The 15,321-nt window shown below is 45.6% G+C and overlaps 1 protein-coding gene across 1 annotated transcript; it reads right to left on the reverse strand.

Moving 5' to 3' along the window:
- Window positions 1-3,406: 3,406 nt before the first annotated feature.
- On the reverse strand, window positions 3,407-15,296 carry ABHD14A (abhydrolase domain containing 14A). The gene is made up of 5 exons (XM_056804973.1): window positions 15,032-15,296; window positions 5,867-6,072; window positions 5,001-5,116; window positions 4,584-4,819; window positions 3,407-3,823 (listed from the first exon to the last, which is right to left on the reverse strand). Exons 2-5 carry the CDS (start codon window positions 6,067-6,069, stop codon window positions 3,641-3,643), a joined length of 738 nt encoding a protein of 245 aa, XP_056660951.1. The 5' UTR covers window positions 6,070-6,072; window positions 15,032-15,296; the 3' UTR covers window positions 3,407-3,640.
- Between the last annotated feature and the right edge of the window lie 25 nt (window positions 15,297-15,321).

Genomic DNA, 15,321 nt, shown 5'->3' on the forward strand with positions numbered 1-15,321 from the left:
TTGTTGATTTAATCCCCTAAAATGTAAGCACAGTATTAAAGTTGAGTGGGAAGATCTGCCCATGTTAGATCTAATCATCAAAGGTGTAAATATCCCACTTAATCATGAAGTGGGAGGTCTGTGACCCAAGTGTGTGATAGTGAATAACGAATTAGAATCAAATTAGAATAGACTAACTGCCTTCTGGGCAGTCCGAGAGCAGAGGGCCAGTGTGATTGGTAGACGTGGAATTAGGGGAAGTGACCCAAGAAAAAAGGTCTTTAAAAGAAAGAGACAAGGGCCTGAGCGTTGGTCTTCTGGGGTTTTTGTAGTGGTTGGTTCTTCTAGGAGTTTGAAAGAGACACACTTGGAGTGGAGCCTCCTGTAAGAAGCACGCTACTGGAAGAACTCTACTGGAGTTGAGGCTGATGCAGAATCTGCTGATTGAACTGACACATGATGAGTGTAAAGGCTGACTTCCTTTCCTTGGCCTTTTAAAGGCCCATCGTCTTGAGACTCCTTTCCCCTGACTGGGGCCTTAGAATTGCTACCTGGCTCAGAGGAAGCCGGAGTTCGCACTCTCTCTCTTTCTCTCTTTCTCCCCCTTTTTCTTCTTTCTCTCTTCCTTAATATCTTCCCTCTATTGTAAAACAAACTACCATAAATTCCATTTGACTTTAGTAATTCATTTTTGGGATTTAGAAATTAAATCCCTGGCGACCAGTTAAATATACTCAGTCCAACCATAAAATTAACAACACTAAATCCTGCCCACCTCAGTTTCCTCGCCTGTAAAACAGGGATAATAGCACCAACTTCCCAGGGTTGTTATGAGGGTCAAATGTGAGATTGGCCAGATATTTTACAGACTTTCAGGTGTTTTGTATAAACTCTAGCCATTATGATTTTGTGAAGCTAGGTGCACCGGTGTTCATTGAGGACATTTCTGCTGCCACCTGGGCAACAGTGCACCCATGGTCCCTTGCAGGGTTGTTGGATGGGCACCCCATTCTGTGAGTGGCTTTGGTTCAGCTTGAACCAAGTTCATGAAATTCTCCTTGCAGCAGACCCCAGGAGACTGGACATTGCCAGGCTTCAAGACTGTAGTGGAGGTAAGTCCACAGACAGGTGCAAGAGGGTGTGACAGACAGTGTGCAGAAGGTGCCCTTTGTTCTTTTACAAGATCACAGATTACTCGAAGTGGGGACTGAATGGCCAGTTCACCCCTGGTCCTTTGAACTCTCTCTCCTTCCCCCACTCCTGCCCAGTGCCAGGTGCTGAGTCAGTTCCCCCAGGCTACACTTCCACTGGAGAGGCAGTCAAGTACATTTGTGGAGGTAGGGGAGACACTTCCCCACTGGGCACAATCTAGATGAGCTGGAAAGAGTCCACCTGCCCTGACCTCTCCCCCACCTCCAAATCCCAAGCTTCTTTGTGCAGAAGCTCTTCCCCTTGGCTCCCCAGACTCTACTGAACATGCTAGGTGAGCTTAACCACTTAGCTCCCCAACACACACACCCCAGTCAAAAGCCACAGAACCACAGGCCAGAAGGGAACAAGTCTCTCTGCATGTCTGTCCTCCCTACTCTTTCCCTCCTGGCCCCTGCCCCGCTCCAAGTGATGAGCAGGATCTCACAAGCTCCATTTGCAAAAAACAGGGCACATACCCTCATCAGAGGGAGCCTGGCCACCCTGAGAGGAGAGGTCACAAGAAAGAAGATGAAGCTCCCATCCTTTATGGTCTCCCCTGGCCCTGGCTATAGCTGTTCCTTCAACTGCTCACCACCCTTGGGGTCCTCGCTTCCCAAGTCATGGATGGAGATGGGAGAAGGAAGGAAAGTGAGGGTTATCTATGATAGCTGTTCCATGCCTTTAGGGGTCCTGAATAGGCACAATGTGTCATCTGCCTTTCTATTTAACCCTAGACAAGCCTCCTTTTGCAGTCTCCTGATTTTCTCTTCAGTCATCTTTGGTCATATCTGACTCTTTGTGGTTTTCTGGGTAGAGACCCTGGAATGGTTTGCTTTTTCCTTCTCCAGTTCATTTTACAGATGAGAAAACTGAGGCAAGCAGAGTTAAGTGATTTGATCAGGAACACATGGCTCGCAAGTATCTGAGATCAGATTTGAACTCAAGAAGAGGAATGTTCCTGACTCCAAGCCTGGCACTCTCTCCATTGTGCCACCTCACTACCCCCAGGCTCCTGATGCCACACTGGATCTGAGATAGAAACAAGGTTATCCTTTGGGTACTGTGATAAAGGATGAAAAGGTTTGCCATTTGCAAAACTGTGCAAAAAACTGAGAAATGCAAACCTAGGAATGATTGACAGTGGCATGTCACATGGACAAAGGTCACATGGGAGCAGGAGCCTGAGGGATCTAAGTGAAGATTCCATCTTTCCAACTGACTGTCTTCTCTCCTGAGGAAGTTTAGATGAAGGCTTAAGAAGATTTTCCCTGTGATCAAACTGTAGAAGGAGCTTTTTCCCTGTATCTGGCTGCTGGCAGCATTAGTCTTACTTGGACATTATTGGACATCTAACAACAAAAGATCCTGGCTCTATTTGATTTTGGACTCCTGCTGTGAGAATTGGGGTATTTGGTTAAGTTTTAGTTTAGTAACATAGTTAATCGTTAGTTTTAAGAATAAGTGTATCCCTATGCCCTTATTCCTTTCCCTTCCCAAACAATAAAACAGATTTTTATATTTTTTCTTCTTGTGTTTCCATTGCAAACCTTTTCATCCTTTATCACATTACCCTATCTGAAGAATCCTCTAAATTGCCCTAGCCAGCCATTGCTGGGGGCCATATGCCTTTGGCTGTTGAAAAGTTTCTTGGTCTAAGCAGTTAGGGGACATAGAGGGCTAGACTGAGCAACAGGAAAAAGTAAGTTCAAACACTGTCAACTGCTTGCTACTGTGTGGGCAAAGCACTTAAATTCTCTCTCAGCCTCAGTTTCCTTACTTGGGAAATGGGGGAATAACCACACCTTTCCTTACAGTGGTTTAGAGAATCCAGTAATATTCATGAAGTGCCTTGCAAACCTCAGAAGGCACGCTAGTATTATTATTATTCCAAAGTAACTGGTTTTCCCAAAGCTGAATAGAACCTTCTCATTTATGTTTAGAGGGGATTCTTTGGGGAGTAGAAGTTGTTCTAGAGAGCTACTAGCTCCAAGATTCTGTGATTTGTCTAAAAGAAGAAAGGACTTGCCCAGGGATATACATCCAGTTTGGGGCAGAAGTCTACCGGGGAAAGACCCTTTAAGTTGGGGCTCTCTGCCTCTAGCTCAGGCCTTGGGTCATCTCATCCCCATCCTCAGAAGCCAGTCTGATGCTGGATGGGAGAGGGAAGAACTGTCTCAGAAGCCATCCTTCCCCTTCACTTCATGCCTCACCAACCCCAAACAAAATGGGTACCTCATAAGCAGATGAAGTTCATTTATTAAAGTCCAAGAGAGTGGGAGTTGGAAGGACCCCAAGAGGGCAAGCAGGCATTCCCAGTACCACCAGGCTTCTGCCTTGGCTCCCTCTGGGATTGGAGGGACAGGAACACACGGACTTGCAAGGAGCCTCTGCACCACATCCTGGTCTCTTGAGATTCCTGGGGACCAGCCTGTCTTCCAGGGTCAGGACGGTCATGGCACAGATGCAGGCTTCAGGACAGCTTGTCAAGGAAGTCCAATAGGATATAATGGAAGTCACGGGGCCGCTGGAGGTAACAAGCATGGCCAGCATTTTGCAGCTTCGCTATCGAGTGGTTGGGGAGGTACTGAAGCTTCCTCAGAGACTCCCGAGCCAGGCCTTGGTCTAGAGCTCCATATATAATAAGTGTGGGTGTCTGTAGGGGGATGGTGATGGAGAGGGAGGAAAAAGTCTTGAGCTGGAAGAGACCTAGACCAGGGAGCCCCAAAGGCCACCAGGAAGCTGGCCCCACTAGCCTGCAGCCCTGTCTTCTGGGCTTCCTGTCTCAAAGTCTTGATCCTTGGCCAACTTCCTCAACACCACCTACTAGCTTCAACCAAGGCCCCTTGTCCTCCTCCAGGGCTGGGTTCAAAGTATACCTCCACTGGGAAGTCTTCCCAGAATAGTTCTACCAAATAATTTATGACCTGGATTTTTTGTATAGAGTAACATCTAGAGCTGTGCCTACTTAGTATGGTGGCCAGTAAGCTTCCCCAAGACCATGGATAGAGCCCATTTCCCTGCCTAGATCAGAGGCTCCCTGAGGGCAGGTTGAACTATGTCTCCCCCCACCCCCATTAGGGAGAGATCATAGGATGAAGAAAGTGACATCCATAAAGATTTCATGGTTTGGTAATAAGGGGAACATTCTCCAACTCCAATCCCACCATGCTACTTAGAATTCATGTCTCCTCTTCAACCCAAGGCCTTCTTGAGCACAGGATATCAAAAAGGGGTCCACAGAATAGAGTGACTCTAGCATCAGAGGTCTGGGTTCAAATCCTATCTCTAGCACTTCCTGACCCACCCAGGGCCAGAGCCTCAGTTCTCTCACTTAAAAAATGAAGGGGTTGGACTAAATGTCCTCAGAGGACATCATGTTCCCCCAACCCATGGCACCCAGCCTTGAAACTTACTTTGATGGCTGAGAACTGCTTGAATGTATAGTTTTCAGTGAAGGTGGGCGCAATGGACACAAATCCACGAAGCTGCTGGTGCATGCGCATCAGAAAGGGCAGAGAGTACTGACCGCTCACCGAGGGACTGATCAACACTGGGTTTTTCACCTCGAGGTCTAGCAGGACTTGATCCAGGAGATCTGCCCGTCCGGCCTCTGTTTGGGCTGCTGGTGAGGGGGAGGAATTCCCAAAACCTGGGATAGAGGGATGGAGTGAGGGGAAGGGGAAAACACAGAGAAGGTAGGAGATGGAGGCTTCGCATGGCCATCCTGAGCTTCCCCCTGTCATTTCCCGACCCTTATCTCAGCCCTAGAGCCATTGGGCCTCAAGCCTTCTTTTTCTTACAGAATCCCTCTTGGGGATGCTGGGTCTCACCAGGGAGATCCAGAGCGATGGCTCGGTAGCCCCTTTGGGACAACATCTCCAGTGTCCCCAGTTTCTGCCAGATGTGTGAGCTGAAGGCTTTTCCATGGAGTAACAGCACCTCAACCCTGTGGAAAGACAGAAGACATGAATCTGAGGTTCAAAGAGTCGTGTGTCCGTACCTCTGAGAAGGGGAAGAAAATCCAGGTGGAGACGAGAAAGGTCTCCTCCACCATACTGACTTTCTGAGGCTTTCCATTCATTTTGGAGACAGCCTTCCCCAATCGTCCCAAGGGGCTCCCGCCCTCTCCCCAGGGGATGGGGTATCAAGATTTGAATCGGCCCTTTGGGGTTGGGGGACTGGCATGAAGAGATGGGTCTGAGAAATGGGCTTAGCCTCACTGGGCCAGTAACTCACTCACATTTCTAGAGTACGTTTACAAAAGCATTTAGTCCTATACACTTTCTCATCCGAACCCACGAGGCAGACAATGCCAAAATTATGATCCCCGTTTCACAGATGGGAAAACTGATGCTGAGAGAGGTCGAAGGATTCCTAGGATATCAGGAGTCACAGCTGGAGTGGTCCTTAGAGATTATCTAATCCAACCCCTTGATATTTTAGATAAGGAAACCTATTCTCTGAGAGGACGAATCACTTACTCGTGATCACCCAGGGAGTAAGATGGGGAGCTGGGATTTGGATGCCAAATGGAGAGGCCATGCAGTGAGTTCACAGCAAAGCTAGGATTCAAATCTAGGGGTGATGACTGTCAGCCTGGAGATCTTCTCACACAACCCACCAGCCAGAAGGATCCATGAGGGTGACCCTAGGAAGCCAGGGCCATGACAAAGGGCCTAGGAGAAAGGACACGCACCTGTGTGGCTTGTGCACAGGCAGCACCTCCCTGTAGAAGAGTGAGGAGTTGGGTGTAACGCCAGCTGTGATGGTGACATTGCCTTTGTCCAAGGTCCAGATGAGGGGGTAGTGGAGACTGGGTAGTCCCAGGTACAGCAGTATAGTAAGGAGCAAGCCCAGGGCCAGCAAGACCCCCTTGGGCAGTTTTGGGGTGCCCTGCATGCCCTGTAGGGAACAGAATGGCTGAGAGTCAGGGAAGGGATTCCCACACACACTTCTCAACAGACTCTACACCTAACTGACCCCACTAGAACCTCTGGCTAGGGAAAAGGTTCCGGCCCATCCCCCAAAGGTAGGAAGAATCAAGATTTGTTTTGGGGTGGTCTGGCTAGCTCTGGGGTCCAAGAACTCCAAACTGAGGTTCCTGGCTGCCCCCTCATTCTCCCAGACTTGGAGTGTAAAGAGACACCATTAGGTTGGGATTCTTAATCTTTCCAGGGATCTTCCCCAACAGTTAAAGGCTTCTGGGTTCTTAAGGCATACATACTAAGATCCATGGGCACCCCCTCTGTACATATTGGGCATCCCAATGGAACAGGGACCCTGCCCTTACTTGCCAACAAAGTGACCCATAGCTGCATTGGAGGGTCCCCCAGTGGTGGCTGGATGATCATTTGTGCTAGGTGCCCTCTGAGGCCCCTTCCAACGATGACTGCTGGATTCCATGCCTCTTCCTTAGGCACACACAGTGCCCCTTACAGATATTGTTACAGTCAGGCTTTAGTATGCAAACACAGACATGTCCCTCTTACATTCATTCTCTCTCACTCACACACACACACACACACACACACACATCTCATATCATCTCCCTTATACATCCCTTAGACAGAGAGACACCATGTTTCTGTTCCCCAGGCCACCCCCTGAATTATAGACACATTTTCCATTGAGCCCAAAAGATGCTCTGTGCCCTCCATATGCCCCTGTGCTCCTTGTATATCTACACACATCCTAGTGTCCTTTGGGCTCACTGGCCCAAATCACAGAAACTCCTTTTCATCCCAAAGCACCTTGGTCCCTCCCCTCGCTTGGTCTCTACCCCCTCCTGCCTAAAATAGGGGTCAGTCCAGTCCCTACTGCCACTACACACAGTCAACAGAGGTATTCTACCCTGCTCTGCTCCCTTTAGAATTCAGGGTTGGAAAGGGGAGAAACCCCTATCCCCCCTCAGGAGCGACATGGGTAGAGTTTTACCAAAGGAACTTTTACTAATAGGAAAAGGGAAAATTGGGAAACAAAGACCATCAAACCATGACCATGAACAAGATAATTCCCCTTGTCTTCTTGAACTTGACTTCTCCTTTATGTCTGTGTCCTAAAACACAGTGGAATAATCTGACAGATTCTTGGTTATTGCTCTTCAGTCATTGGGTCTGCCCAAGAGCATCTATCCCTTTATATGCATCATATCCCAGTGTTCCAGCTGCTGGCATACAAGCCTTGTTCTTTATCCCCTTTACCCCCTAATTTGCTACATCATTACTGTTCTCTAGTCCTGCTTCACAATGCCCCAGTTCATCTCTGCCCACCCCATCTATTATGCTCTCTGAAATGCCTGCTTCACAACTGATATACTTCCTTTCATTTCAAGTCTCTTCCCTTGTCCCCTTTTCCATCTTCTGGCCCTCACTGAGACCTGGCCCCCTCCTGATGAAATCCACTTTCTTCAACACCCTTTCCAGTATTTGCTCCACTTTCTTTCATATACCTCAGTCATTATACTGGAGAAGTGGAAATGGTCCTAGATCCTTATTGCTGGCTTAAATTCACCCTCTCTTGCTTTCATTGTATAATTTTTCCTCCTCTAAAATTCACTATTCTAATTTATTATGGAATCTAGATCCTGTTGGCATTCTATGTGTTCCTAGGATCTTATCATTTTCCATGGGATCTTTTCCACATTTTCTTGTCTTTCATCAGTCCCTGAATGGCACTCCCTCCCCATACCCTCTGGGTAAAGAATCTGGATTCATACTTCATAGACAAGAATGAAAACATTTGCTGACAGCTTTCCTTTCACCCTCCTCTTTATTTCACATTATACAGATATCTTACCCCACTATCTCCTCCTTCACTCTGGCCTTTGATAAAGAGGTAGTCTTCCTCTGTGAATTTTAGATTTTACTCCTCCACCCTGCTTAGTCTTTAGAATTCTAGCAACCAGAAATGTATACACCCCCACTTAAGGATTAAGTGTCAGGGAGGAAGGTCTATGACCTGCATGTGCTAGCAATTGACAAATCAGAAAAAACTGACACCCCACCCCCCCACCCCCGGCTGTCCTAAGCAAAGTTTAAGCCACCATTGGTACATGTGAGACACAGGAAATGATGTAAAGAACTGCCTTTATATTTCAGGTCACTTCCTATGAGAGGCATGCTCAGCAACATTGGGAGCTTTTGGCGGCATTTGGCTTGCTTGCGGCTTTGGCGGACTTTGGCAGTGGAGGTCACTGGAAGGAGCTCTGTAGCGTGGTTTAGGTGATGCAGTTTCCCTAAAGGACCTTGGTGAGTGAGAAGGCTGACTCCCCTTTTCCTTGACTTTCTGAAGGCACTATCCTCTGAGGAGGCCCCTCATCTTGGAGAAGGCCTCACAGCTGGAAGCCAAGCTAGATTTAATCTTCTGAGAAGGCCCCTTGGCTGAGGCCTCTGAACTCCCCTTGGCTTAGGCCAGGTCAGAGCAGATCTTCTACCCTTTCCCTCTTCTCCTTCTTAATTTCTTCCTTTTATTATAAATAAACCACCATAAAATCTTGAGTATTTCATTGGGATTAAATTTAAATCCCTGGTGACCACCAATATAATATATTCAGCCTCAACCCCAAATTTTACCCCTAACACCTCCTTGCCAAAGTCAACCCCTCTGTATGTACCCTTCATCTCATTCCTTTATGTCTTCTCCAGAAGAATTTCCCCTCCATCATCCCCACTCTATAATTTATCTCCAATCTTTTCCTATCTACTAGCTCCTTCCCTACTGCCTATAAATTGTCTAGGTCCTCCTGATCCTTAACAAACTTCCTCTTCTTGATTTTTCCAGCTCTGTTAGCGGGAATCCTTTTTCTTCTTTTCTCTTTGTGGTTAACCTCCTTGAGAAAGCCATCTACATTAAATGCCTCTACTCCCTGTCCTCTCTTCTAAACTCTCAGCAATTTCTTCTCACTTCTCCCCAAACAGTCTCTACTATCTAGGTTTTCATAGCACTGTATTCTGGTTATGCTTCCATCTGTCTCACTAATCCTCAGTCTTTGCTAGTTTTTCATCTATGCTGTTTCCACTAATCATGGTGCTTCTCAAGGCTCTGCCCTATGCCTCTTCTTCCCTTCCTTAATATACATCCCCTTTTCACCACACATACAGACACAACCTGTAAAAGAGGTGCTACCATTATCCCCATTTTATAGACAAGGAAATTGAAGCAGAGGTTAAGTGACTTGCCGCACCAGGGTCACAGAATGAGTAAATAAATGTTGAAGATAGGATTTGAACTCAGGTCGTTCTGTCTTCAGGCCCAGAGTTCTACCCATTGCATCACCTTACTTCCACATGGTATAGTGGATGGAAAACTAGGTCTGGAGTCAGAGAACTTGAGGTAAAATCCTGGCTATATTATTTGTAATTTGTGTGATCTTAACTAAGCTCCTTCCTCTCTTCCTAGGCACTCAGTTTCCTTTTCTATAAACTAGGACAGATGAACTAATCTATAATTCCTGCCAACCCTACAATCTAAGGAACACACACACACACACACACACACACACACAAATTGGGATAATAACAATAATAACAGCTAATATTTATATGGTATTTTAAGACTTGTAAAGAATTTTACATATAATTTTTTCATTTACCTCACAGCAACCCTATGAGATAGACATTATTATTATCCCCATTTTACAACCTAGCAAACTAAGGTTGAAAAGTTAAGTGACTCCCCCCCCCCCACTCCCCCACCCCCAGGGAACACGAGTAATCATCTGAGGCAGAATGAATCCAAGTCCAGCAGTCTATTCACTAGATCACTTAGCTGTAGAAAGAACATTGGATTTTCAGAGCAAAGATCTGGGATTGAATTGTAGCTGCTACTTGCTAGCTACTAGAACTTGGAAAAGTCACTTAACTTCCTTGGAGGTAATAAATACTTAGCACAGATATCTCTGGGTAACAGATATCCCCCTAGCCAGGAATCTTATGTAAAGTGGAAAGACTAAGCCTCATTCTAAGCTTCTTTCCCTCCTTCCATTCTCCTGGCTTCTCCACCTCCACTCCACCCCTAGCCTCCTAATCCCAAAGACTCTTAATCTAGTTAAGGCCTACTTACTCAACCAGTGTCAGGAATGTCCATAACCAAACAGTTATTAAGCATACTACTCCTTGCCAGTTACTGTGCTAAGAGCCAGGAGAGCTAAAGAAAGGCAAAAGCCTCCTAGCCTTGAAGGAGGTCCTCCTGGCCCTTCACATGCTAACAGGGGAGGCAGCATGGAAGACCATTTACATAGATCTAGGCAGGGAAATCATTGGAGGGGAGGGAGGTGGAATTAGGAAAAGCCTCCTGCAGAGGTGAGATTTGAGATGAGTCTTGAAGAAAGACAAGCAAGAGAAGCTAAGAGGCCAGAGGAGAAGGGGAGATGGGAACATGACAGGCATGGGGGAGGTGGCAGCCAATGTCAAGTCAAGGGGATGAAGACAGAGCGGAATGTTTAAGGACGAGGACGGTGTGATGGGATTGTTGTGAGGGGAAGAAGGTAAAGTATGAGAAATGTAAGGAAGTACAGCTAAGGAGGAGAAATGGAGAGCTTGATATTTGTTCCTGAAGGTAATAGGAAGCTACAGAAGTTTATTGAGCAGGCTGATGGCATCATCAGACCTATACTTTCTAACCCACCCACCCACCCCTCAGAGATTCTTCAGTCTAATCTGTTTGTACCTTTATATGCTACTTGGCACAGCAGATAGACTACTGGGTCTGGACTCAAAAAGACTTGAGTTCACATCTAACCTCAGATTCACCTCTAATCTATATCAGCTGTGTGATTCTGGGCAAATGATTTAAAACTGTCAGCCTCAGTTTCCTCAACTGTAAAATAGAGATAGTAATGGCATACCTATCTGCTAGAAATATTGTGAGAATCAAATGAGATATTTCTAAGGTTCTTACAACAGTGCCTGGAACACAGTATTGAATGTATCCTTCTTCCTTCCCCCCTTCCATTCTTTTTTCCCTTCCTCCTTCTCTCCTTCCTTCTTTCCTCCTTCCTTCCCTTCTTCCCTCCCTCCTTCCTTCTTTCCCTCCTTTCTACTTCCCTCTCTCCCTCCCTCTGTCCTTCCTTTCTCCCTCCCTTCCTTCTTTTTATTGACTGATGTGAACTTGGAAATTACTCCACCCTAATTAGACATACTTTAGGGGAAGATAAAGTTATAAACTCCTGATTGAACAATGAAGGTACTTAACTCATACCTTATAGTGAAGCTAAAACTTAAGCTAAGTTTATTTTTAGATCTAATACAAAAGGGTGTTAAGTACCTATAAAGGTTAAATTAATCACAAAAAGGTCAAGTAACTCACAAAAGGTAAGCTTAACAAAGAAGTGTGAAGTACCTCAGAAGATATAATCTAACCAGAGAAGGTGAGAACGAAAGAGTGGGCAGTCCTGGAGAAAATCTAATCAAAGAAGGCGAGAACTAAAGAATAGACAGTCCTGGGGAAAATCGTCTACTGTGATTGGTAGATGTGAAAATTTAGGGGAGGTGACATAAGAGAAAATTTCTTTAAAAGGAGACTAAAAAAGTCAGTTCAGGCAATTCAGTAAGGATTGAATTCAGTTGGGAGTGCAATTGGATTTGGAGTTCAGTTCAGTTCAGTAAGGACTGGAAATCAGCCTGGAGGATCTCACTCAGACAGCTTCCTTGGAGATTGTCTCATGGTGAGTGATAAGACTGACTCCCTTTCCCTTAGGCTCAGGGAGGCCACTTTGGCCAAGGCCTGGCTCAGCCCTAGCCAGAGCAGTTTAAATTAATTTCTCTCTCTCTCTCTCTCTCTCTCTCTCTCTCTCTCTCTCTCTCTCTCTCTCTCTCTCTCTCTCTCTCTCTCTCTCTCTCTCTCTCTCTCTTTTCCTTAATTCCTTTTCTCTATATTAATTAAAATCACCAAAATTCCCAGCTGACTTGGGTATTTTATTATTTGGGAAATTTTCCCTGGTGACCAATTATTTAGATTTCAAGTCACAAAGCTAAAATCATCTTTACACTGACTAGAGGATGGATTGGAATAGAGAGAGAATTAAAGCAGGGAGACCAATTAGTCCTGGCAAGAAGTAGTAAGGTCCTGAACTAAAGGAGGTAGCAAAGTGAAAAAAGAGAAGGAACCTACTGTTTGTGTCTGTGTGTTTTTTTAAACCCTTATCTTCTGTTTTAGAATTAATACCAAGTATCAGTTCCAAGGCAAAAGGGTGGTAAGGGCTAGGCAACTAGAAATATCCTATATCAGATTTGAACCTAGTCTTGTTTACAGAACTGGCTCTCTATCCACCGAGCCACTAGCTGCCCCCTCCATATTTGTTGTAAAAGAAAACACACTGGGACAGCTAGGGGACAGCTAGTGGCTCGGTGGCTAGAGAGCCAGTTCTGTAGACAAGACTGGGTTCAAATCTGCCCTCAGATATTTCCTTGTTCTGTGACCCTGGGCAAGTCACTTGACTCCCAGTGCCTAGCTCTTTACTGCTCTTCTGCCTTGGAACCAATACACAGTATTGATTCTAAGACAGAAGGTAAGGGTTTCAAAAAATGGTAATATGTTTTGCATGACTGCAAATGTATTACCTATATCTAATTGCTTGTCTTCTCAATGAAAGGCAAGGGGAGGGAGAGAAGATGGGAGAGAATTTGGAACTCTCCATTTAAAAAAAAGAATGTTAAAAACTGTTCTTACATGTAATTGGGAAACAATAGATTTAGAGGAACATTTAACATGATGAGCTCCAATTTGCTGCACAGCCTAAAGGTAGGTTACATCATAAAGAAAAATTAAAGGACAGGAGATGGTACCTTTCACAACTATGACTAGGGATGGTGTTGGGATTCTTAATCAAACAAGGGATAGAAGTGATGAAAAAACTTTAAACAGACAATTTCAGTTACATAAAATTTTGAAATTAAATCAATGCAACTAGAATAAGAGAGACTATTTATTAAGCAGGAAAAAAAATTTTGGCCTTAATTTCTCTGACAAATAAAAGGGCATTCAAATATGACCATTCTCTGAGAGGTAAGCTGTTAAAGGCTATGAATGAACAATTTGCAGTTTGGGGAGAGGAAACTATCAGCAACTGTGTGGTAAAATAATCTCTGAATCAGTTATAAGAGGAATGCAAATTAAAAGAACCCTGTCCTGGGTTCAAATTTAACCTCAGGCACTTCCCAGCTGGATGACCCTGGGCAAGTCACTTAACCCCCATTGCCTAGCACTCTTCTGCCTTGGAACCAATATATTGTATTGATTCTAGGATGGAAGGTAAGGGTTTAAAAAAAAAATACAACCTGGCATTTTACCTCAAAGTGGCAAAGATGATAAAAGATGTTAGAAAGACTACAGGAAGACAAGCATACTAATACATTTTTGGTGGAGTTGTGACTTGATTCAAACATTCTGGGAAATGATTTGGAGTTATAAAGGAAAAGTCACTAAAATGTTCATTACCTTTACCCTAAAAAACAACAGCAACAACAGAAAGGTCTCATATATAATATCAAAATATTCATAGCAGCACTTTTTGTGGTAACAATTAAAGGAGGCAGTGGATGGGGTGCCAGGCCTGGGAGTGGGAAAAGACCTGAGTTCAAATTTAATCTTATTTACTAGCTATATGACCCTGGACAAATCGATTTGCCCATTTGCCTCAGCTTCCTCATCTGTAAGATAGGGATAACAAAGTTCCTAACACAGTGGTTTATACATAGTTTAGTGTTATATAAATATTAGCTATTTATTCTCATTATTATAGAAAAAAACTGGAAAGAAAATGCATGCCCATCTATCTACTGGGAAATGATAACAGTGACACATGAACTGAATGAAATACAACTTTGATGTAAGAAACTAGAAATATGAAGACTTAACTGATGCTGGGAAATATGCAAAATCTGGCAACAATAACTCCCACTAGTACTAACTGAAAACAACAGGATCTCAAAGCTAAACTGTGAATCCTTAGCAAAAATTAGATCTTTCTTAAGTAGAAACGGGGGAAGGCGTCAAGCCATCACAATAATAATTTGGAACGAGGAACTCTACAAACACCCTGAGAACAATCTTGGGCGATGAGTACTATTATTCTCCTCATTTTACAGACATTTGTCCAAAGTATATTGTGAGGCTGGATTTGAACTGTGTCAAACCGGCGCCTTCCAGGCTCAGTCTGGTGCTCTACTCACTAGGCAACCTCGCTTTCTCCTCGCAGATTGTGACAGAATCCGATGCTGGAGCTGTTTGCTGTGTGGTTGGTTTCGCTTAACTTCTTTGTTTAAAGGGAAGAACTGTTAGGAAAATGCATGCCCATCTACTGGGAAATGGCTATTGTGGCATATGAACTGAATGGAAGACATTTGGTTAAAGGGGAAGTGTACCTGGAAACTCGGGGTCTGTAACAAAAAACGATCGATAAAAGTGTTTTTCTTTTAAACAAAGGCAGTTGGACTTCTCGGGTCCTTTCCAGTTCTAAATCTAGGGTCTTAAGCCTCGGTACTCTTCGTGCGGGCATAAATTACGTCACTTGCAAACTAAAGGCACCCCTCGCAAGGCCCCGTAACCCCAGCCCATTGGCTGCCCCCCCAAACAGTACCCAGCGCCTATGCAAGAATTCCTCTTAAAGGGACCCAGACAGTATCCATTGCTCACACGGTTCCCTTCACACACGCACAATAACAGCGTCCCCCTTCCCCCCCCCCCTCTGCCATACACGCTTGGTAGGTAGCTCCCACAAATGCACCACACCCCACGCACGCTTGTACGCCTATGCGCAAACACACGTCTCCACCACCAAGGGCCAGCTCAGAAAGCTGCAGGGTCAGACCTCCCCGGGACTCAGAGCTGTCCCCAGGTCCCCCCCCTCCCCTGGGACACTCACACTCACCGGGCCCCACCCCGCCCCAAGAGCCAAGCAGAGGCCGGGCAGGGTCCGCAGCAGCGCTAATTTCCTGGGGGGGCGGGACAGGTAGCAGCCAATGAGGACGCCGGATGGCGGCGCGTCATCGGGCCCTGGAAAACAGTTCCAGAATGGGCTACTCAATTGCCCTGCCCCTCCGCCGCTGCCTCCTTGGATCCCCCCGCCCCCAGCCTCTGGGGCGGATGGCGGGGCGCTGAAGGGGGGGCGGGTCTCATAGGTTAAACCCAGCCTCTGTTGGATGGGGCAATGCT

Source organism: Monodelphis domestica, chromosome 7 (genome assembly GCF_027887165.1).
Source record: "Monodelphis domestica isolate mMonDom1 chromosome 7, mMonDom1.pri, whole genome shotgun sequence".
Lineage (NCBI taxonomy): Eukaryota > Metazoa > Chordata > Mammalia > Didelphimorphia > Didelphidae > Monodelphis > Monodelphis domestica.